The 25,241-nt window shown below is 42.0% G+C and overlaps 1 protein-coding gene across 2 annotated transcripts in view; it reads left to right on the top strand.

The window, feature by feature from the left end:
• Nucleotides 1-25,241, top strand: part of CAPN13 (calpain 13) — an 88,835-nt gene that overhangs the window by 17,142 nt on the left and 46,452 nt on the right. Inside the window, exons 2-5 of one of the 2 annotated variants that reach the window (XM_047779230.1) lie at nucleotides 3,084-3,313; nucleotides 11,865-11,943; nucleotides 13,699-13,814; nucleotides 25,092-25,225. In XM_047779230.1, coding sequence (XP_047635186.1) covers nucleotides 3,116-3,313; nucleotides 11,865-11,943; nucleotides 13,699-13,814; nucleotides 25,092-25,225 — 527 coding nt within the window. In that variant the 5' untranslated portion in view covers nucleotides 3,084-3,115. Of the gene's footprint in view, nucleotides 1-3,083; nucleotides 3,314-11,864; nucleotides 11,944-13,698; nucleotides 13,815-25,091; nucleotides 25,226-25,241 lie in introns of those variants that run through there. The other variant, XM_047779231.1, reaches the window with a different exon arrangement.

The following is a 25,241-nucleotide window of genomic DNA, read 5'->3' on the forward strand; positions in this document are numbered from 1 at the left end:
CTGCTGCCTGTCTCCCAGAGCCCTCCCCTTCCCGGGCTCTCAGTTAGTGACTGCAGAGATGAGGTTATGTATCTGATGCCCCACCCCTGACCTTCATCCCTGCAGGCCTCTCTGAACTTGGCCTGTGGCTTATATTGCAAATCTTCCTCTTAGAAGGTGTGAGGCTTCTGCACAGTCCTTTCATGACCAAAATAATAATGTTCATCATACTCAGAGTTCCTGCTGTGGTACAGTGGGTTAAGAATCCAACTGCAGGGACTTGGGTCACTGGGGAGGTTCAGGTTTGATCCCAGGTACAGTACAGTGGGTTAAAGGATCCAACATTGCCACAGCTGCAGCATAGGTCACAGCTGTGGCTCAGATTCAATCCCTGTCCTAGGGACTTCCATAGGCTGTGGGTGTGGCCATAAAATTAAAATCATCATCATCATCACTATCATCCTAATAACCACTGGTCATTGAGCACTTTCTATTTACCAGTCATGGTGATAAGTATTTGGCAAGCAGGGTTTCATCTGAGTCTTAGGACAACTCTACAGCATGCATGTTAATGTCATCTGCATTTCACAAAGGAAGAAGTGAGCCTTAAAAGGGGGATTCCTAAAGTCAGCCAGTCCAGGGCCCTGCAGGTGAGCCTGGAAACTAAGGCTTTTTGCAAGATTCTGTTGGAGAAGTCAAGCCAAATTCTTCAGACTCATTTTTACCTACAGTTAAGGGCCATTTAATAATAGTCCCATAATTGTAGGTAGATGGCTTGGCAGTGCTATGTAGGCTCCACTGTCCCTAAGCGTATGCAGAGTTGGCTGGCTGACCCACACTTGTCACAACTCTCCCTTATCAGGTGTCATTGCCTTTGTCTTAAATTGGCAACCAATTTCTGTTACTGTCTTCTTGTTCTTGAATGATACCTTACTGTTATTCAGCTTTATCACTATTTTATTATGTGTTCTCCTCTTAACCCTAGAGTGGGTGGTGAGATACACTGACATATTTTTACCTGTTATTTTCCCAAAAACTAGATTGAAGAAATGTATATATTATCCTGGGCTAAACCAAATGAAATTGCCCATATTCAACCATTTCTTACCTTAGGTTAAACCCTATGAAACTGATGATTATATTCAACCACTTTTGAACTATAGATATAGCAGTTTCACATGGTCCAAACTAATAGTTCAAAAATAAATTGTTCTTACATTACTAGCTAGGAATAGTATGCATAATTACCTCCAAAATGCATGTACAGTTTACCTCATTGCTACTATTCTGCCTTTGAATTTGTGTTACCTAAATAATTTGCGACATACTACTATTATATATTGTGAGAAAATTTTATTTGCATTTTTTCTATGATCCAAAATCTTGATCCTTTATGAGTTGTTCATTAATGTTTCTCTCTACTTATTTGTCATCATCTGATTCCTTTTTCCCTGTGAAGTGGGTATGGATGGGACATATGGACCTTGAGGTCTTTTGTGTCATTTAAGCAGACCTTTGTCACAGAAACTTGAAAAGCACTGTTTAAAGGCTAAGGGGGGGAAATAACTATTAAAAAAATAATAATCATAACAAAAAAGAAAGAAAAAATAAAACAAAGCTTCCAAATAAATAAATAAATAAAGGCTAAGGAAGTTTTTCAAGTCCCACAGCTAGTAAATGTGGATTAAGGATTCAGATCCAAGCCAGCTTGTCTCACAGATGGAGGATGTGATGCGTATTTTGGTAGATGGCCTCGGTTATACCTCTATGGCTTCCTGAACAAGAAAGCCGAGACTTCCTTGACTTCTCTTTGGAGAAATTAGGATGCCAGCACTTATTGATTGCCTGCTGTATGCCAGCCACTCTGTTCAAAATGTTAGGTCGAACATCATTGAAATCCACAATAAACCCTCTGAGGTTGGTATCATTTAGTCATACAGGTGGAGAAATAGACTCACAGGCTTGAACACTACCTCATTGTTGCAGGACCAGAAGGTAGGAGGTGAGAGCAGAAAGCAAACTTCAAAACTCATTCAATTGTTCACCGTACTGCCTTTTCTTTTTTCCTGCCCCACATCTTAAACCTTCAGCCTTTATATTCATTATCAAATCCTACTGGTTCTATCTCTAAAATGGCACTGAAATCTGTCTCTCCACCACCAGTGCACTAACACTGTCTCTCCCAGTTGTAGACAAATGCAGCAGCCTCCTAGCCCCCTCTCTGCATCAGATCTTACCCATCCCGCCACATGGCCTCCAATTTTCCCCATAATCCATACACAGATCTGATCATGATCTGCCTCTTCAATGGCCCTGCAGTGCTGGCAGAGTGTAAAAAAACAATCCAGCTTTCTAAACAATTTTTCTTACCTTCCTGGCCGTGTCTACCAATGCTCTCTACCTCCAACCCCCACCCTACTGACCCTCCTGTTCCCTCTAAGATGCATGACCTTTCCAATTCAGCTCCTGGTCTTCCGTGTCCTTGCTACTCAGGGCACCTGGAGGGACTTGTTTGTTTGGTTTAATCTACCTGCCCGTTCTCCACCTGGCAAATTCTTTTTTCTCAAGGCCAATTCCAATGTCAGTGCTTGAGGGAGAATCATCCCAGACTCTCCACAGCACTTTCTATCTCCTCCTCTTTATATCTATGGGACTTTGTACACATTTTTAATTAGGTAGTTTCTGTGGAATGATAGCTAACTTTTGAAATGTCTAATCTATTTTTCCCTCATGATAAAGAGCCCACAGGGGGTAAAGATCATGTTGTATTTATCTTTGGATTGCCGGCATTCAGAAAAATGGCTGGCACAGGTCAGTACTCAATAAATGTTTATTAACATACAAATAATCTGTTGTGCCCATAAAAGCATACCGAGAGGCTGTTGGGTACAGCAGATTGAAAACTGGACTGGGAGAAAGGATGCTGGGATTCTAGTCTGGGCTCACCCACCAAATGGCTGTGTTACCAGGAAGAGCACTGATCTGGGTCTCATCTCCCCACCAGTAAAGCTGGGCGACTTCTGGATACACCTCCAAGGCTTCCATCCAACGATGCAAAAGATTGATGGTTCATCCCTAAAAATATCTCTTTTTCTCACCAAAAGGGGAAGACCTTTTACCTTTTCTAAGGAGAGTCATGGCACGCAACCAGGAGCCTCTAACCCAAACCTCTGTCATCAAGCTCAAGGAACAGGACTTTTACTCCTTGCGGGATCATTGCCTAAAAAGAGGAGTGCTATTTGAGGATGAGACGTTTCCTGCTGACACTTATTCCATAGGTCTACAGCTGCTCAAGGGCAAGAACCTCTCCAACCTAAGCTGGATACGCCCCAAGGTAAGTGAGACTCCCCCCCCCCACCCAGGAACACACCCAACTCCAGCTCCTGGGCCCTCTGAGCTGCCTCCCATGGTACCTCCCCCTGAAGGGATGGTCCTGAGACCTGCTTTTCAGGGATGGCCCAAACCAAACTAGGAGACTGAAATTCATCTGGTCCCTTAGCTGCAGTGCTCTATCCTCAGCGGGATGGAAAGACCCTGGACCAGGACGCAGGACCCCCTGGGTTCTAAACCAGTTCTAACACAGCATGACACTGAGTTACATGCCTCAGTGTTCCCATGTAAAAAATGGACAAGCATGGATATGAAGATGGTAGTAGCTGGGGATCTCTTCAATCTCCGTGAATGAGCCCATCTGTCAGTCTTCATCTTTCTTTATTCTCTTCAGCTATCACTATCTTTATCTTTTTTCTTTCCCTGTTAGAATTTACTCAAAAGGAAGACAATATGTCAGTCACTTACACAATAGGATGAATTTAAACAAATGTCTTGCCTCTCTCGTTTATATTTGCATTTTTGAACTTGTAAAAGCTGATCACCTATAAAAGAATTTTAGACATCAGCTATAAAATTAGGGAGATATTTGGGGCAATGTTGAACCCCGCCCTTGACTCCTCCACCCCAGCATATGACCACTAACGCCACCTTGTAGTCAGGTAAGCCCTGTTGGTTTTTGTAGGACTATCCCAGTTTTAGGGCCTGAAACTCCAAGAAAAATTTCTCAGCCCACTCAATATTCTCATAATCTTATCAGGTCCTTTGATTCAAAGGACCCAGGTAAGAGCCACTATGAGGGCCCTGATGCTTAAACCTCCTGTTCATGCTTCCAAAAGCAAAGAGAAGAACCTAGAATAAGAGGAAAGAATATAATGTCTAGTAAACTAATGGTTACATCAGTTGCTAATGTGGATTAAACACCACATGCCCTGGGGAACAAAGTCAGTAAAGCCAGATTAGATCATACAGAATAGATTATTATCTTTTTGCTGCCCCTGCGGCATATGGAAATTCCCGGGCCAGGGATCAAATCTGAGCACAGCTGCAGTCTACACCACAGCTGCTGCAGCACCAGATCCTTAATCATAACTGTGCCAGGCTGGGGATCAAACCAGCACTGCCAGAGACAAACTGGATCATAACCCACTGTGCCACAGGGAGAATTTCCAGAATAGGTATTTTCTGATGACCTGGAACAAGATGTCAACTCTGGAGGTACCAACTCTTGTCCTAACCCAGGACTGATTTGTGGCTTTGGGGAAGAGGAGGGTTAGTGGGGATCAGGTATATCCTAGGATGCTGCTTTAGGTGAAGAGGAAGGTGCCTCAGGCTTCTAAGATCCATCTAACCAGCCAGAGGCAGTAAGTCCCCAATAATGACACCCTTTCTCTGGCCTTCACTCCTCAGGAGAACAGAGCAGAGAACTCTATTTAAAGCTTGGAAAGATTATATTTTTCTTCCTTTGTTATTTTCAGATGAGATTCTTTTAGAATGCTTTTTTTCACAAGGTACTGAGCAATAGATGTGAGACCATATTTATAGTGTCGAAGAATTTATAACATTTTTATTTAGACAGGGTTGGGAGTTTTTAATTATCTAATTCTAGCAACTTCTCCACTTGTGGTGTCTTTGGGGGTCAAAGAGAAACTGAGGCAAACGGAAATGAAATCATTCACATGGAATCATGCCAAGAGCCCAAGATAGAGGCAGCCAGAGGCCAAATATATTTTACTTCCGGTCTTCTTCTCATCTAAAAGCTTACCCAACCAAAAACTCTACTGAGGGTCATTTTTCACTCCAACATTTCTTTTAAACTTGAATGTGGCTATGTCATATTTCTTTATGTTCCTCACCACAATTGGCTGCACCTACACTTGTATGATATTTTCCAGAGCTTTCCACATGTCTTCTCTTTGTTTCCTTAGTTCATTCCCAATTTTATAAGGGAACAGTTCAGACAGGTGTTGTGACTTGCACAGTGTGACACAGTTTGTGAGGGAAAGATTCAGGAGTTAGACTAAAATTCCTGGCTTCCCATGCTGCCCTTTTCCTCACATAGGATTGTGTGCCTATAACACTCTGTTGGATTTGGATAAATGAATGAGTGAGTGAATGGCTCTGTCCACAGGTGCCTGGCATGGGTTTCAAACTCCATATATGTAATAGAGAATTCTTGGGTTGGCTTCTTTTCCAAGTAAGATGGTAAAGGAGAAAACCAGTGTCTTCACCCCTTCACCATGGTGCTGACTCCTACTGCCATGGCTCACAGCTGTGACTGCAAGGAGCCTGAGAAGAGGAGCCCTAGCCAGTATGGCCCAATCCAATGGCCAAAACTTACGCAGTGCTGACCACATGACAGTCCTGGCTTTAGGTGTTTTGACTCTTCACAATAACTCTATGAGGAGGTACCATTATTAGCCCGTATTATAGATGAGAAACTGAAATAGAGGTTTAAGTGACCTGCCCAAAGTATTAGAGTTGGGATTTAAACCCTGGGGTCTGATTCTGAAACCTCCCATAAAGCTTCATTCATAAGCACATGGTATGTTTTGGATTCCTCTTTGCTGCTAATAATATTTTATGCACTAGTAGGATCTCCTACCTCATCTGGTGTAGCCAGGAATCCATCTATGTCTAGTTTCTTCCTTTTTTTCCATTTTTTTTTTTTTAGGTGAAAAGAATAAGGATTAAAAATGGTACCAGTACCAGAGTTCCCGTCATGGCTCAGTGGTTAGCAAACCCACCTAGTAACCATGAGGTTGCCGGTTCAATCCCTGACCTTGCTTAGTGGGTTAAGGATCTGGTGTTGCGTGAGCAGTGGTGTAGGTCGCAGACACGGCTTGGATCCTGTGTTGCTGTGGCTGTGGCATAGGCCAGCAGCTACAGCTCCAATTCAGCCTCTAACCTGGGAACCTCCATATGCTGAGGCTGCACCCTAAAAAGACAAAAAAATGGTACAGTACCTAACAAGATTATTTTAAGGAATAAATGACAACAATATTTAGCACATTTTCTAGCACATTGTAAGCACTTACTAAACACCAGCTATTGTTGCTATGAGTTTGGGAGGGATGGCCCAGGGTAGCAGGCACAGGGGCCATCACTTGGATTCTTTGGGCTTTCAAAGTCCAGACTTCTCAGTTCAGCCCTCAGCCAAGTTCAGTAAATGCTTTTAGGGAGAAATGTGGGTCAAAGGAAACCATCTGGGAGGCCGGGGGTACCCTGGTGGCAGGGAATGTGGATAGTCTGCCTTTCACTACATTCTGCTGCCTTTCACTACTTTTAGAAGTTTGCCTCCCAATCTAAAGCTTGCACCGAGCCTGATCAAAGGCCCAAATGTTATTTCCTAAACTTCATTTATGCAGTGACTGAGCTGGCACCAAGTCTCCTTAGGCCATCTCTGCATTCTAGGCTTTGCTAGACAATCGGAGAGCTTCATGGTTACTATTCTACCTTGAGTGCACAGTCCAACTCAGTAGGTTCAACAACAGTGCAAGAGTCAGGGACGTGAAACTAGGCTTGGCTTTCTACACCGCATGAAGAAGAAAGGTTGTTTGATATCTCATGGTTCATGTTCTTTCTCTCTCCTTTTGTCTGCTTCTCCCTTCTTCTCACCCTCCCTCTTCTAACAATTAACCTAATCCATTCTGCTGTGGTAGAAGCTCCTTCTGTTGCCCATTTCAGCTTCTCTGGATTTAAGGAATGTCTAACCTACTCCCCCTAACCAGCAGGCAATCAGGTTCTTCAAAAGCCCATGACATGTGCAAAAGACATGGAGCAAACGGCACTGACAGAACCCAACTCCTCATCTGCCTCGATGCTTCCTGTAGCCCCAGTCTTAGCAAGAAACAAGGCTGAGAATTACACTTAGATGCGGAGACTCTGTTATGGTTCCCTGAATTAAATTTGGTACTTAGAGTCATTTTCTTCTAAAAATTTTATTTCATGGATAATGACAAATTCCATTTATCAAGCATGTACATAGACTAGGTATTAATCTAAGTATGTTATATACAGCATTTTCATTTAATTACTGTAACAGGCCTATGAGGTAGATGCTATTATCCTCATTCGATATATCACTGTCCAGTAGAACTTTGTACAGTGATGGAAAAGGCCTTTCGGCCAATACCATAGCCACTAGTCACAGGGTGGTATTGAGCAATTGAAATGTGGCTAACGTAATTAATTTAAATATAAGTAGCCAATATGGCTTACAGCAATCATAATTGGAGAGTGCAGAAGCATAGATGTAGATTTTCACAGTAGAGCTGCCAATGTGTCAGACTGGGGGATTAAAATTTCATCTTTGTCTCTGTTCTTTAGTGAAAAACATTTCACTGCTCAACTGCAGAATGGGCTTTGGGCCCAAAACATGTTGCCTGATGGGGGCTTAGCACCCAGACCCACTGTGGATTCTGGCCTGTGGCTGTCTCAGCATGAGGTGTCACCTACCCAGGCAACAAGGTTCATCTTCCAAATAGCCAGGGCAGAGTTTCTGAAAGGATCATTTACTAGAAATGATTCACCTTGGGACCAACATGAGTTATTCCAGAAAGGAAGGGGTTAACAGAGTGGCACTGTGCATGTAGGTTGTGTGAAGGCAGCAGGTAACAGAAGGCAAGCGGAAGAGACCATGCCAACACAGCCAACTGCCATTGAGCCAAAGAACTTTGATTCCAATAAAGCACAGCTCTCCAGCAAAAATAGAAAGGGGAGTGACGCTGCCACCTGGCCCAGCCTGAACTCTGGCCACCCTCTGAAAGGGCCTGTGTCTGAACATGCCAGCACACTAAACCTGGTGCTTCCTCACCCCAGAGCAGCACACCATCTGGGGGAGGGCATGAAGAGCCTTTGGAAAGAATGCAGGAATCGCAGTCTAAAACCTGCGAAGTGATGTCACATTAAAAAGAGCCACCTCCAGAGAGGATTGCAGGACAGTGCCTGGTTTGGTACCACTTCAGATATGGGGATGAGTATGGGAAGGGAAGAGGGATAGGGAGAGAAGAGGGGTCATGATCTCTTATAGGACATAACTAACAGGAACTCTATAGAGACATCATATTGATATATTTATTGTGAGGAATTGGCACACAATTATGCAGGCTGAGACACCCCCACAATCTGCTATCTGCAAGCTGGACACCTAGGAAAGCCAACGGTGTGGTTTAATCCAAGTGGGAAGCCTTGAGACCTGGGGGAGGGTGTGGGACGGAGGGTGATGGTGTCCTAGGAAAGAAGACCAATGTCCCAGCTGAGCATTCAGGCAGAGAAGGGTGATTTCTCCTTTCCTCTACCTTTCGTTCCATTCAGGCTCTCAATAGTCAGCATGATGCTCAGCCACTTTGGAGAGGGCAGTTGTCTTTACTGAGTCCACTGACTCAAATGCTAATTTTATCTGGAAACACTCTTACACACATCTGGGCACCCCATGAGCCCACTGGGTTGACACATAAAATGAACCATCACAGCTTCCTTCAGTACCAGTGATGCTGCAGAGACCCCCAAAGGCCAGTCCATCTCACAGAATCAGAAAACCCTGAAGACCCTGCTTGCTGGTATGGTCCATGGGGAAGGGACAATGGAGGCAGAGTGCCTGATTCACAGCCTGCTTCCTGCAGGATCTAAAATAAATCTCTCAACCCCTCTGAACCTATTCCTTGCCCTGGCTGAGCCTCAAAATCACCTGGGGAGCTGTTTGAATCCCGAACTCCACCTTCAGTTGACCTAGTAAATCCAAGTTGTGGGAAGTGGCATCCTGCAGTTTTTGCAAAGCTCCCAAGTGATCCTGAGTCACACTCAAGGTGGTGACCCTGCCCATCGTCGGTCTTATCACATTCGCTCACTGCCCTGTGCCCAGCCCACCTGGTGACAGGGGACCTGCCCAAATCCAAGGTATTTTTAGCTTCCTAACCATCTTGACCTATTTTCTCTATGGGTCTGGTCTCAGTAAGTTAGCCCAGCAGATTGAAATGTTTCTGGGTATAATTTCTGTCTCTCCCTATGTTTTTGCTCTTTTTGGATCACCCAGGACCCTCTAAAGCCCAGAATGAGGAAGGGACAGGCAGCTCAGGACAGGAGACAACAAGGCTAGTTTTATGCCCAGCTTTGATGCACCTAGTTCTAGGGTTTGCCATTGACAATTGATTGGAAGTAATTATCACTTAATTTTCATGACATTAAAGTAGGCTAATTAAATACAATTTTGGTATTTTTCATTTTATTATTTCGGTAAACCAGAGGAAGTGGTTATGCATTTATCAAATCCCTTCATGGCATTTATTGGAAGGATATCAGTTGTTTCTCCTTTGGCCCATGTAAATGCCATTTTGTAGCATTAGCTATGGCAAACCTTACCTGATGATAGTGGGTTAGTTGTATGATTTATTGTTGATTCATTTGTGAGATATTTATTTTGGTATATTTCCGTATAAATGGTAGCAGAATTCTTTTCAACACTGAAACTGTAAGCAACATAGGAAATGCTTATTCCCTCCAAGTTTGAGAGAACAAAGCACAACATACTGTTTCAAAGGTATTCATTTTCATGTTATTTACCAACTTGGATCATTTGGGGCCATGTTAATATTTGTCAGAAAATCATCAGTATGTTTAAACTGATTAGTGTAGAATTTTACATCATGTTTACATATTGCTAAATAGGTGTTGGCAAAACCTCCTTTCTGTTTCTATTTGGGTTTCTCTACCATATTAGCCAAAGGTTGGGTCTAAGTCAACCTTCTCCCCAAATACAACAATGTATTTATTCGCTTTACTGATCTTGCTCTTCCTCTATTCTGTAATTTACCAATTGTTCTCTTTATCATTTCCTTCCACCTATATTTATAAGGCTCTTTTTTCCTTTTAATACCTATGCATTGACTGCTTAATTCACGTTTTTAGTCTCTCTCATTTAATAATGGATGCATTTGAGGTTCTGGGTTTATCCATAAGCACAGTCTTTGTAATTTTGCAAATATTACAGAAGCAGGGAATCGATATTTATTGAACAGGTCCCTTGTCTGACGCCACACTAAGTATTTCACATCCTTCCTCATCTGTAAATGTTAAGACTCCTGCTTGCCAAGTCTGTCTGGAGACCCTTGTGAATGAAGCATCTAGTCCTCAGCAAGGGTTTGGTAACGACAGCCAGGGCCCTAATGGCTTTCTCATTTGACCCTCCCATTGTGCATATGAAGAAACTGAGGCTCAGTAAAGTAAAGGAAATTGCTCATGGTCACCCAGGGGAAAATGCAGGCAAGATTCCACCCCTGGCTCCTCTGAACTGACTCTCAGCACGCTCACCCCTCCTCTGCCCATCACCTGGCCTAAACCAGGAGCACATGGCAAAGAAGCTGCGGCTGTTGGTGGGGCCAAGAAAGCTGAGACACGCTGTCATCGTTCCCCATCCCAACCAAACGACCTCCACTCTTCAATTCCTGAGTGGATGATCTTCAGCTGGCCTCTACTGAGACCTTGGGCTCCTTTTTCAAGTAGAAGGGGAGGGGACGGCTTCTACAGGAAGTTCCCAACGTTGCTTGGACACTGGGAGCATCACTCCCTCCATGGCCCTCCCTGCCTGTGTCAGGAGAGACCCGAGTTCTGTGCAACCAAGGGTAGGGCAGAAGGTCAGCTGGTTGCCTCTACTGCAAGGGCCTGGGCCTGAGTGCCCCCGTCCTGGCCATTGGAGGGGGCCACTTATCTGCGGAGAGGGCGGTGGGAGGAAGTCTGGTGAGGTGGGCTGACTGATGTGTTTACAGACGTGGACACCTTTGTTTGCCCCGTGGCTGCTCCACCAGGAAACCATAGTTTACAAAGGGCTCACAAATCTCAACAAGATACGGGACTCCACACATTCATGGCTGTTGAACAGACAAATCCATTTCCACTTTACAGTCTTGCTCTCTGGGGACTTATTTGTCAATGTAAAAAGAAATGATACAGGAACAATTACCAGATCATGCAAATCCATGCATTGGAAATCCAGGAAGAGCTGCACGGAGAGGATGCTAATCTTGTGGTCTCCCAGAAATGGGAAACTTAGAGGCTGCCTGGGCTCTTCCAGAGCACAGGCTAAGACCTGAGTACATCCTGTACAGCACATGGCCGGTCTTGGACCTGGAGCCTAGAATGTCTGCACTCGCTTCCAAGAGATGACATTTCACAAGGAACGTGTGATTAGGCTTATAAAATTTTCCTTTCATAAGTGCTTCCTATTCTTTTTCCATTGTTTGTAAACTCTTAATAAAAACCTGCTGTTGGGACCAGGATGGCTGATCATTGATGTAAGGATCCTGAGTCTTTACCTCTTCATGCACTTTGCTTATGCATTTATTGCCTATCTGGTCAGTTACATATACAGCCCTTTGACATCTGCCTCACCATTACCAATAAAACCTGCAGAGTGAGGGGAATTTTCCTAACTCAGATTTTAAATACCTCTTTAAGAAGTCACCTCTAACCCTCAAAGACAAGGTGAGTGATGTCTTGGGTACCACACAGGGAGATAGAGAAATGAAGGATGCTCATGGCTCTTCTCCTTCTTTTCTAAGGATTTATTGAAGGGTAAATCAGAGCCTCACTTCATCCTGGAAGGTGCCAGCAGATTCGACATCCAACAAGGAGATGCAGGTAAAAGCTTAACCTCTTCCTTCCTAGTCCTGGAGCAAGGCAGGCTGCCTGAAGTCAGCCACCAGGTAGAGAGGAGTGGACAGTGTCCCTCTGGACCACAGAGTGCTCCCCCAGCTTCTCAGGAGGCATAGCTGGCACCCTCTGTGTTGCTGTGAACGGACTCCTCACGCCCGCAAGTCCACTCAGCAGTGGGTATGCAGAGCCCTAGGCGGGGAGGAATGATCAAAGAAAAGGAGAAAATAGATACAGGCTTAATCTGAGACTGAGTAGAGAGACGCCTTAGTTGCTGGAAAAGGGGAAGGAATGAGAGACTCAGAAAAGGGAAGCAAATATTTTATTGAACTTCTGCACGCTCTGCCAGAGATTTTCACATGCGGTTTCATTAACACCCTGCAATATCCCCACTCTATATATGTAAAAATGAAGGTCCCAGAGGTTAAATAATTTCCTTAATGTTACATAAGTAATAGCTAAGAGAGTTGGGTTTAAATCCAGGGCTATTTGATCCCCCCCCACACACACACATGCCAGACAGGTGTGTACAAGGAGCCAAGAGACACAGCAGAATAAGACAGTGCCTCTTTTGGAGTCCCATTCTAGCTCAGCGGAAACGAACCCAACTAGTATCCATGAGGACATGGGTTCAATCCCTGGCCCTGCTCATTGGGTTAAGGACCCAGCATTGCAGTGAGCTGTGGTGTAGTTTGCAAACACAGCTCGGATCTGGCATTGCTGTGGTTGTGGTGTAGGCTGGCAGCTGTAGCTCTGATTCAGCCCCTAGCCTGGGAACTATCATAGGCCAAGGATGTGACCCCCCCCCCCAAAAAAAAACAAAGTACCTCTTCTGAGAACAGATTCTATGTCCTTAAAATGTCAACTTCCAATTTTCGTCTGCACTTGGACTTCACCTGGTGAAACAGCATCTTGGGCCAAAACGATAGAAGCCTACCTGGCTGGCTTTCTGTGTTGGGAAAAGTCCCCACCAGCCAGTAACCTCTTATCAGGGTTTAACCTAACTGGAGAAGGGACCTCTCTGAGGGTGTCTTTGTGGCTTCTACCCCCAGCACCGTGCCTGACATGAAAGGGTATTCAAGGTGGAAAGAAGACTCAGGAGAAGGGGATGAGCTTGCTCAAAAGGGCTCAGGGGGAACTTCAAGGAGAAACTCAAGGCCATGTTTCCCTCAAGGAGGGAAAGGGGAGAACCCCTGGGTGGAATAGAAAGGCCTCGACGGGGGTAGGAACTGGGTGAATACTAGCCAAGAAAAACATAAATCTGTTTTCTCCAATTGTAGAGAGTGCCATTGCCACTGACACTGGCCACCAAAATCACTGTATCTTTAGTTCTGGCTACCTCTGGCAAAATGCATACCAGAAAACAACTTGGCCCCAGGTATGCCAAAGCCTGACTGGGACTCTCCTGACCTCACTACCATCACCATCATCATATCACCAATACCAATACCCATCACCTCTCCATAGCCGTCATCACCAACACCCCCATAACCACCACTACCACCGCCATCACCAATACCATCATCACCATAACCACCACCACCATAAGCACCTCCATAGCACCTTCTCTATCTTGCTTGGAACTGACCCCAGTGAATCTCTCCCCAGTTCTCCTCTCTCCAACAGGGAAAAAAAAAAAAAAAAAAAGCGTCATTCAGAAGGTGATGTGCTGACTCTGCAATGCATGGGGTGGGACTCCCAGGTGAGTCCAGTCTGCTTCTCATGGCTTGTGTTCCCTCACAGGAGATTGCTGGTTCCTGGCAGCACTGGGCTCCTTGACACAGAACCCACAGCATCTGCAGAAGATCTTGACAGATCAAAGCTTTTCCTACCACTATGCGGGGATTTTCCTTTTCCGGGTATGTGCCCTGCTGGGGTGCTCCTTAAATGGGATTCTCTGTGAGCACAGGGAGGCAACTGCCTTGAATGTTCTCTTGGTCTGGCAGCCCGAGATGTGAAAGAGACATTTATGTGTTATTCTAAGTTACCAGAAAGGATTTGAGCTCATATCTCACAGCATGTAGGGAAGATGAGGCTTGAACTGTTTACATGTAAATAAAAAGAAGGGCAGAAAAAATCACAAAAGAGTCATTGGTCAAGAATGTGTGCCATTGAGGGGTTGGCTCAGCGGTTAACGAATCTGACTAGCATCCTTGAGGATGCGGGTTAGATCCCTGGCCTTGCTCGGTGGATTAAGGATCAGATGTTGCCATGAGCTGTGGTGTAGGTCGCAGACATGGCTCAGATCTGGCGTGGCTATGGCTGCGGCATAGGCCAGCAGCTATAGTTCCAATTCAACCCCTAACCTGGGAACCTCCACATGCTTTGAGTGTGGCCCTAAAAAAAAAACAAAAAAAAAACAAAAAAGAATGTACACCATTGAGAGTTTGTCTGTCTTTTCTTGTACTCAATCTTGTTATGTTGATCATAGTAGCTTTAGAGTGAGTTATAACATCTGGTAGAATGAGTTATCCTTCTTACTCATTATTCTTTTCTCGAAAACATTTTATCTTGGTAATTCTTGCCCATTTATTCTTCTTTGAGAATTTTTAAATCATTGTGTCTTTATTAAAAAGAAAAGCCACTGTCATGTGGAATACAGCAGCATTAAATTTATGTAGTAATTTGGAAAAATTAGATTTTTATCATTTTAATTATTCCTTTCCAAAAAACATGCTGTATCTTTACATTTATTTAGAACTTGTTTTATGCCAGTCAATAAAATATTATAGTTATGTTTTGATATTGGTTGCTGTACCCTTCTTGGTAAATATATTCTCAGATATTTTTACAGCTTCCGTAGCTAATGTGAATGATTTTTCTAACTAGATGTTGCTGAAAGGAGGAAAGCTATTCTTTACTTTATATTGAATTGTATCTAGCCACCTTACCAATTCCTTTATTAGTTCTAATATTTTTTGTTAGTAGTGTCTGGATTTTTTCTAGATATTAGTTATCTAATATTATCTTCAGATAAAGATAATTTTGTCTCTTCTTTCAATATTTATAGAACTTATTTAGCTCTTTTGCCTTGCCACATTAATTCGAAGGTTGCAATTTTGAATATGAGTGTCTAGAGCAAAATCCTGCCTTCTCTTAATTTTAGTGACATACTTTCCTGATAGACCATTCTTTTAATCCACAGTTGGATTTAATTGGCTAAAAATTTTATTAAAATTTTAGTATCTATAGAATTGGTTTCCAGTCATCTGTTGTGTTTATTATCAAGTTATGCTAGCTTTTTAACATGAATCCATTGAGATTTACATACTTTGATGTAAAATAATTTATATAATGCTTGTTCATTATTGATTATCTGTTCTTTGAAGGTAAAATAGACAATAGTTAAAATCATCAGAACCTGCTTCCTTTTGAAATTTGATTTCTTTAACTCTTCCTACATGTTCAATAGCTATTGATCTGCTTGAGCCTCTTATTTCTTCTGGAGGTAATTCTTAAAATTTATATTTTGCCAGGAAACCAATCGTTTCTTCTGGAGTTCCAAATTTATTGCCCCAAACTTGCTTATATAATTCTCTGAAAATTGATGTAATTTCTTCTAATCTATGGTTAAATCTACTTTTCAGTAGATTTAAAATATAGCATATAGCTATATTTTTATTTTTCCTTTTTTTCCCCTTAATCCAACCAATCTATTGTATAGGTTTTTGAATGACAACTTTTGGTTTTCATTGTTCTTTTCTATTGTTTTTCCTTTGTTTTTTTCTCTTTTAAATTAAAATTATTTTAATGTGCACAGCAAAGGAAACCAAAAAGAAAACAAAAAGACAACTTAAAGAATGGGAGAAAATAGTTCAAGATGATGCAACTGACAAGGGCTTAATCTCTAAAATATACAAACAACTTATACAACTCAACAGCAAAAAAACCAACAACCCAATTGAAAAGTGGGCAAAAGACCTGGATAGACATTTCTCCAAAGAAGATATACAGATGGCCAACAAGCACATGAAAAAATGCTTAACATCACTGATTTTTAGAGAAATACACATCAAAACTACCATGAGGGGAGTTCCCTTCCTAGCACAGCGGAAACAAATCCAACTAGGAACCATGATGTTTCAGGTTCGAATCCTGGCCTCACTCAGGATTTAAGGATCCAGCATTGCTGTGAGCTGTGGTGTAGGTCGCAGACGCGACTCAAATCCAGTGTTGCTGTGGCTGTGGTATAGGCCAGCAGCAACAACTCCTATTAGACCCCTAGCCTGGGAACCTCCATATGCCGTGGGTGTGGCCCTAAAAAGGCAAAAGACAAAAACAAAAACAAAAAAACTACCATGAGATGCCACCTCACAATAGTAAGAATGGCCATCATTAGTAAGTCCACGAAAAAATGCTAGAGAGGGTGTGGAGAATAGGGAACCCTCCTGCACTGTTGGTGGGAATGTAAGCTGGTACAAACACTATGGAAAACATTATGGATGTTTCTTAGAAAATAATACATAGAACTACCATATGACCCAGCAATCCCACTCATGGGCATATATCCAGACAAAACCTACCTTGAAACAGACACGTGCACCCGCATGATCATTGCAGCACTATTCACAATAGCCAAGACATAGAAACAACCCAGATGTCCTTCGACAGATGATTGGATTAGGGAGATGTGATATATATACACAATGGAATACTACTCAGCCATAAAAAGAACAAGATAAAGCCATTTGCAGCAACATGGATGGAACTGGAGACTCTCATACTAAGTGAAGTAAGTCAGAGAGAAACAAATACCATATGATATCACTTATATCTGGTATCTAAAATATGGTGCAAGTGAACCTTTCCACAGAGAAGAAAATCATGGACTTGGAGAATAGATTTGTGGTTGCCAAGGGGGAGGGGGAGAGAATGGGATGGATTGGGAACTTGGGGTTAATAGATGCAGACTATTGCCTTTGGAATGGACTGGCATTGAGATCCTGCTGTGTAGGCCTGGGAACTGTGTCTAGTCACTTACGATGGAGCATGATAATGTGAGAAAAAAAGAATCTATACTTGTATGTGTAACTGGGTCATAAAATAAAATAAAATAATAAAATAACTATTTTAACATATTTTTAAAAATTTTATTGGAGCATAGTTAACTTACAAGGTCGTATCAGTTTTAGATGTACAGCAAAGTGAATAAGCCATATATATACTCTTTTTTCCCATACAAGTTACTATAAACTATTGAGTAGATTTCCTTGTGCTATATAGTAGCTTCTTGTTAATTATCTATTTTATATATTATTCCCATTCTCCTAATTCCTGCCTGACCCCTAGGTTTCCCCCATGGTAACCATAAAATTGGTTTTGAAATCTGGGAGCTTATTTCTATTTTATAAATGTTATTTTGTATCATTTTTATTCAGTTCCACATATAAGTGATATCATGCAATGTTTGTCTTTTTCTGTCTGACTTAACTTCATTTATATGATAATCTCTAAATCCATCCATGTTGCTGCAAATGGCATTACTTCATTCTTTTTATGGCTGAGTAATATTCCAGTTGTTAGAAATGGAGAGGGAAGAAGAATGCAGAGATGGGAGCAGGGAGCAATGAGAGCTCAAGCAGGTTTATAGACCAACAGAGTGGCAGGGAGCACTGAGCAGAGAAAACTCAGGCTCTGAGCAGTTTAGGGAGCAGCTGCTTATATATATAGGGAAAGGGGTAGTTTCTATTTTTAGCACATTCTATTTCTAGCACAGGTTCCTGATGGAGGAAGAAACAGGGAAGATACAAGGTATGTTGTTACAATTTAATAGTCTCTCCCCCTGCTTTTGTCTTGCAGCTTTGTGTTTCATTTTGTCCAGTTACCACATAACTCCATCATGAACCTGTTGCTGCAAATGTGTGTGTGTGTGTGTATGTGTGTACCACATCTTTATCCATTCCTCTGTTGATGGACATTTAGGTTGCTTCCATGTCTTGGCTATAGTAAATAGTGCTGCAGCAAACATTGGGGTGCATGTATCTTTTTGAATTATGCTTTTCTCTAGATAGATGTCCAGGAGTGGGATTGCTAGATCATATGGTAGTTCTACATTTAGTTGTTTTAAGGAGCTGTCCTCCATAGTGGTTGCAGTAATTTACATTCCCACCAGCAGTGTAGGAGAGTTTCCTTTTCTCCACACCCTCTCTAGCATTTATTGTTTATAGATTTTTTGATGATGGCCATTCTGACTGGTGTGAAGTGATGCTTCATTGTAGTTTTGATTTGCATTTCTCTGATATAATTAATGATGTTGAGCATCTTTTCATGTGTTTTCGGCCATCTCCTATCTTCTTTGAAGAAATATCTATTTAAATCATCTGCCCATTTTTTAGTTGGGTTGTAATTTCTTCATATAAGGTTTATATTAATAATAACCTTATATAAAAGGTTTGTATTAAACTTACATATAAAGTTTATATAAAATGTTTTATATAAAGTTTATATAAAGTTTCATGAGATATTTGTGTATTTTCAAGTTTAATCCCTTTGTTGCTTCATTTGCAATGATTTTTCTTCTGCAGGTTGTCTTTTCACTTTTTTATGGTTTCCTTTGCTGTGCAACAGGTTTTAAGTTTAATAAAGTCTCATTTGTTTATTTTCATTTTTATTTTCATTACTATAGGAGGTGAATCAAAAAAGATATTGCCATGATTTATGCCAAAGAGTGTTCTGCCTGTGTTTTCCTCTAGGAGTTTTATAGTATCCAGCCTTATGTTTAGGTTCTTAATCTGTTTTGAGTTTATATTTGTGTATGGTGTTAGAGAATGTTCTAATTTCATTCTTTTACATGTAGCTGTCCAATTTTCCCAGCACCACTTATTGAAGAGACTGTCTTTCCTCCACTGTATGTTCTTGCCTTCTTTGTCATTGATGAGTTGACCATAGGTGCTTAGGTGTATTTCTGCGCTTACTATCCTGTTCCATTGATCTGTATTTCTGTTTTCTGTGCCAGTACCCTACCATTTTGATGACTGTAGCTTTGTGGTATAGTCTGAAGTCAGGGAGCCTGAGTCCTCCAGTTCCATTTTCCTTTTTCAAGATTGCTTTAGCTATTCAGAGTCCTTTGTGTTTCTATACAGATTTTAAAATATTCTGTTCTAGTTCTGTGAAGGATGTCATTGGTAATTTAATAGTGATTGCACTGAATCTATAGATTGCTTTGGGTAGTATAGTCATTTTGAAAATATTGATTTTGTTCAAACCAAAATCATGGCATATCTTTCCATCTGTTCGTGTCATCTAACTTCTTTTATCACTGTCTTATAACTTTCAGACTACAGTTCTTTTGTCTCTTTAGGTAGGTTTACTCCTAGGTAAACCTAGGAGTTTATTCTCTTTGATGCAATGAAAAATAGGATTGTTTCCTTAATTTCTCTTTCTGATCTGTCATTGTTAGTATATAGAAATGCAAAATATTTCTGTGTGTTAATTTTGTATCCTGCAACTTTGCTGAATTCACTGATGAGCTCTGACAGTTTCCTGGTAGTGTCTTTAGAGTTTTCTGCATGTTATCTGCAAACAGTGACAGTTTTACTTCTTTTCCAATTTGGCTTCCTTTCATTTATTTTTCTTCTTTAATTGCCATGGCTAGCATTTCCAAAACTGTGTTAAATAACAGTGGTAAGAGTGGAAATCCTTGTCTTTTTCCTGATCTTAGCAGAAATTCTTTCAGCTTCTCACCATTGAGAATGATATTAGCTGTGGGTTTGTCATATATAGCTTTTATTATGTTGAGGTAGGTTCACTCTCTGGCCACTCTCTGGAGAGTTTTTAATCAGAAATGGGTGTTGAATTTTGTGAAAAGGTTTCCCTGCATCTATCGAGATGACCATATGGTTTTTATTCTTCAGTTTGTTAATGTGGTGTATCACACAGATTGATTTGCAGATATCAAAGAATACTTGCATCCCTGGGATAAATCCCACTTGATCGTGGTGTATGGTCTTTTTTAATATATATTTGGATTCTGTTTGCTAATATTTTTTTGTCTTTTTGTATTTTTAGGGCTGTACCCACAGCATGTGGAGGTTCCTAGGCTAGGGGTCCAATCAGAGCTGTAGGTACTGGCCTACACCACAGCCTCAACAACTCAGGATCCAAGCCACATCTGCAACCTACACCCCAGCTCATGGCAATGCCAGATCCTTAACCTACTGAGTGAGGCCAAGGAGCAAACCTGTGTTCTCATGGATTCTAGTTGGGTTCATTAACCACTGAGCCATGATGGTAACTCCTCTGTTTGCTAATATTTTGCTGAGGATTTTTGCACTTATGTTCATCAGTTATATTGGCTTATAGTTCTCTTTTTTCTTGTATCGTTGGCTGGTCTGGTTTAAGGGTAATGGTGGCCTCATAGAATGAACTTGGGAGTGTTCCCTCTGCAAATTTTTTTGGAGAAGTTTCAGAAGAATAGGTGTTACCTCTTCTCTAAATATTCGATAGAATTCACCTATAAAGCCATCTGGTCCTGGACTTTTATTTTTTGGAAGTTTTTAAATCATAATTCCATTTCAGAACTTGTGATTTGTCTATTGATATTTCCTATTTCTTGTTGGTTCAGTCTCAGAAGATTGTTTATCTTTCTAAGAATGTGTTCATTTCATCTAGTGTGTCATTTTATTGGGATATAGTTGCTTATAGTGGTCCCTTTTCATCCTTTGTACTTCTGTGGTGTCAGTTACACCTTTTCCTTTCTCGTTTTTATTTTTCTATATAATTAATGTCAATTTTTTCTATTAATTCCCATTTACTTTCTCTTGGTTAATTTTATTGGTTTTTTTTTTCTTGTTTTCTGAAACTGTACACTTAAAATCTGTTTTTCCTTCATGAGAAAATCTTTTAAGACTAAATTTTCTTTTAAAGTCTTATCTATATCCATAGGTTTCATATGTCCACAGATTCATAGATATCAGATGTCTTTTATTAATTTTAAGATAATATGTTTTAGGTTTTTTTGATGATGTTTTAGTTTTAATTAAGTTTTATGGGGGATCACCTCTTAATTTATTGAATTTTAGACATTATTTTATGATCAGAGAATATAATCCATAAAACCTCAACATTTGAAGAAATTATCAAAGTTTTATTCATAGCCAGGCCTGCAACAGTTTTTATAAATGCTTCATGGATATATGAAATGAGTATATATTATCCAGTGGTCATGAGTTTGACATGTGGAATAAAACTCTCTGGTTTGCAGATTGTATTATTTTCAATAATTTCTTTTATCTTGGCTTATTTTTTTACCTATTTGTCTTGTCACATTCTAAAATAGGTGAATTAAAGTTCTTCCACAAAGTTAGAGTTTGGAGGGTTCCTCTTCTGTTTTCAGGTGTTCTGGCTTTGTTCTTTTCCTGTTATATTCTTTGGTTTCCAGAGGTTTATGTTCCTGCTCTCTGGTTGTTGGAGAAAAGCTTATACAATACCCCTCTTTGTTATATTTAATGCTTTGGGTCTTGAATTCCTCTTTATCTGATATTCATATTACTATTCCAGGTTCCTATTACTTACCTTTCCCTATTATGTCTTTGCTCATCCTTTCACTACCAATTTCATTTTCTCTATGTTACAATCACTTTCACTATGTTACAAGTACGTTTCTTTTTCAAAGCATATTTAAAACTCATTGTGCACTATTGTTTCTTTCAGACTTCATTTCCCAGACTTAAGATTTTTGCTCTAATTTCATCCTCATTAGGTAGGAGGTGTTCCTTGAGTAGTTTCCTCAGATGACATGAATCTTTTTACTTGCTTTTACTGAAAAATATTTCAGTTGAGTTTAGGATTCTTGGATCACATTCCCTTTCCTCAAGTATCTGTAAACATTTTTCCATTGTCTTGTATTTCCAATGTTTCAAAAGAAAAATCCAGTGCTAGTATAGTCCCTTGAACTCATATGCAAGTTTATATTCTTTACAGTTGAAAAGTTATAAGAGGCGCTCTCTCTCAGTTCAGAAATTTCTATAGGATATGTCCAGATATATGCCTTTTTTGGGACACCCCATAGCATATGGAGTTCCCAGGCCAGGGATCAGATCTGAGATGAGCTGCAAACTAAGCTGCAGCTGTGTCAACACTGGGTCCTTAACCCACTGTGCTGGGCTGGGGATCGAACCCATTTCCCGGTGCTCCCAATTTGCTGCCAATCCCATTGTGCCACAGTTAGGAGTTCCCAGATGTATGCCTTTTTAAAATTAATCTTGCCTGGAATTCAGTGAGCCCTTTCATTATGAAGACCTGCCTCTTTTTCGGCTCAGCTACTTTTCTCCATTTTTTCTGAGTGTCCTCCTGTTCTTTCAGGTCCAATTATTTGCGTGTGAGGTCTTCTCACAAGCTCCTCAATGAGGCTGATATTGCTGGTGCCAGGATCACACTCAAAAGTTAGCTAGAAGATTCAGGATTTAGCTATGTCTGGGCTGACCTCATGGCTGCAAGTGTTGGTGGACTGACAGGTGGTTAGGACAAATAGGCCCAAGGAGGACATGCTCTGCCCTTCTGGATGGTGGAAAAAGTCCCACAGTTCCTCAGAAATAGCTACAGTGCTGACCTCTGTACACCTCATCATTCTGAGCCTGGGCACTGCTCTTTGGAAAGGGTCCACTCCCTGGGCGACTTGGATGCTTTGCCCAAAACACTTCTGTCTTCCTTTAGACACTTGAGTATGAGCCAAATGACACCAGCCTGCATCTTGGTGGTGGGGGCGGTACGCAGACATTGTCCAGATCCAGATTCTAACCCTCCTACCCCAGAGAGGTGAACCAGGAAACACAGGCCTGTAGCCTCTTTCTTGACCATCAGTCAAGCCATTTATATCCTCTCTAGGATCAGTGTTCTTATCTGAGGTTCCCCTTGTAAGGAGAGAACAGGTCTGATCAGTGTTACTGGTGTGGGAAGATGCGAGTGAAAGTGGAACCAACCAGAGGAGGTCATGCAAGCCAGAACTCACTTATTCATGATGGCCTACTCTGTGCCAGACATTATCCTAAGCGTTGAACAAAAAGGCTGTTGAAAAACTCTTCCTTCTGGAGTTTGTGTCGTGGCTCAGTGGTTAACGAACCCGACTAATATCCATGAGGATGAGGGGTTCAATCCCTGGCCTTGCTCAGTGAGTTAGGGATCTGATGTTGCCATGAGCTGTGGCGTAGGTTGCAGATGCAGCTCATTTCCTGAGTTGCTATGGCTGTGGCATAGGCCAGCAGCTGTAGCTCTGATTCGACCCCTAGCATGGGAACCTCCATGTACCATGGATATGCCCCTAAAAAGACAAAAACCCAAAACTGTTACTTCTAAGTGAAGTCAGTCAGACGGTGAAAGACAAACATCACATGTCATCACTTATATGTGAAATCTAAAAAAAAAAAAAAGGATACAAACAAACATTTGTAGAACATAAAACAGGCGTGTATGGTTACACGTTGGCAGTGGGGTGGAGGTTGTGGGGTGGATGGACTGGGGGTTTGGGTTTGGCATATGCACACTGAGTTATATGAAATGATAGGCCAATGGGGACCTGCTGTGTAGTACAGCAAACTCTACTCAATATTTTGTGATAATCTATGTGGGAAAAGAATCTAAAAGAGAATGGATGTGTGTACATGTATAACTGAATCACTTTGTTGTACAGTAGAAATTATCACAACATTGTAAATCAACTGTAAAACTTTCAAAAATGAAAGACTGTTCCTCCTTTCAAAACTGTGCCCTCACTTTCACACTCTCATCTGATCCCAGTCACAGTATGAGGCAGTTCTTACTCTTACTGATATTTGACAGATGAGGAAACTGGGTCATGGAGAATTCAGTGTCTTACCCAATATCTATTGCTTAGGTAACTAAAGGCAAAAACAGGACTTGAGCACAGTTCCACTGGCTAGACACTGCCTGCTATCCTTCACTATCCAGTGAAACCCCAAATCCAGATCCACCTGTCCTTCTAGTACCCTCCTAGGAGATAGGGTTAGCTTCCTTGGTGCTTTAGACAGGTTTCATGATCTCATTGTAATAGCGTGCCTCCCAGCCTCGCCTGCCCATGCATCTTACTACGATTGGGTCACAGATGCACCGCTGTGCCAGCACCAGGGCACTGGTTCATTAGAAACTGAGAACACCTTCTTTGTTTTGTGGCCACTGACATCTCTGTCTTGGTCTCCATCTCTGCTTCAAAAGTGCCCCCTTATCTGGATGCAGCAGTCCAACATCTGGGACACCCAGCTGTGGACAAGCCCATGAGGACAGCTCCCCATCACCACCGAGCAGATGATGGATCACATCCACCCAGCTTTACTCCCAGCCCACCTCTCGGAGGCTTGCCTGCCTCAAAGACAAGCCTGAGCCGAAAGCCCTGTTGCTTATCCAGAGACCAGCAAACAAACTCTAAAAAGCTGGCTTTGTTATGAATTTTCCTCATTTGGCAATGTCCCCGGGTGACCCATTAAGAGTTGGATGTTGAAGATTGAAACAGTCTGTTTTGGAGAGGAACATCTGGTTCATTTGCGTTCATGGCAGCAGCAGTCCAGCCCACTTCATTTCTGCTGCTGTGATGGCAGGGCCAGCTTGTCCTGAGGAGAGGAGGGCCAGGGCGAGGCTGTAATGGCTCAGTCCTCCTGAGCAACCTCACCATCCAGCCTCCAGACCTCCGCCCGTGCCCTCTGGGATGACTTCCCTGCTCCTCGCTGCCTGCTGGAATCCTGCCTCCTCCCTCAAGCCCTCAGCTCCAGGAAGGCTCTTCTTCTCCATCACAAAGCTCTGTATCTCCTGTCCCCTTTGGTATTCAGCACCTGCTGCCATTTTGTACACAAGATGTACCGGGGAGTCTGTGTGCATCTGAAGCTCACAAAGGACTTGCCAAAGTGAGGCAGGAGTTAATAGGAAAGTCCAGATAGAGCTCAAGTTTCCTTTCTTCCTGCCTGTATTTTCCTTGATTAACTCGATCTGGGGTTCAGCTGTCCCTGGAGAGGACAAGCCAGTCCCCTCTTCACCAAACCAAGCTGGGATTTTGTTTCGGATAGACTACATTGTGGCCTTGTGGCGGTGGTGTGGCTGTGGTGGTTATCATCTTTTGGTCTGGGTTGGGGGCTGGAGTGCTCTCCTGCCCCAGCTCTCCTAAGGCATCTGTTCTTGAATCTCTCCTCCAGTTCTGGCAGTGTGGCCAGTGGGTGGAAGTGGTGATCGACGACCGCCTACCTGTCCTGAACAAGGAGTTCCTCTTTGTGCATCCTCGCAACAAACGGGAGTTTTGGCCGTGCCTGCTGGAGAAAGCTTACGCCAAGTAAGGATGTGGTGGC

The sequence above is a fragment of the Phacochoerus africanus genome, chromosome 5 (genome assembly GCF_016906955.1).
Source record: "Phacochoerus africanus isolate WHEZ1 chromosome 5, ROS_Pafr_v1, whole genome shotgun sequence".
Classification (NCBI taxonomy): Eukaryota; Metazoa; Chordata; class Mammalia; order Artiodactyla; family Suidae; genus Phacochoerus; species Phacochoerus africanus.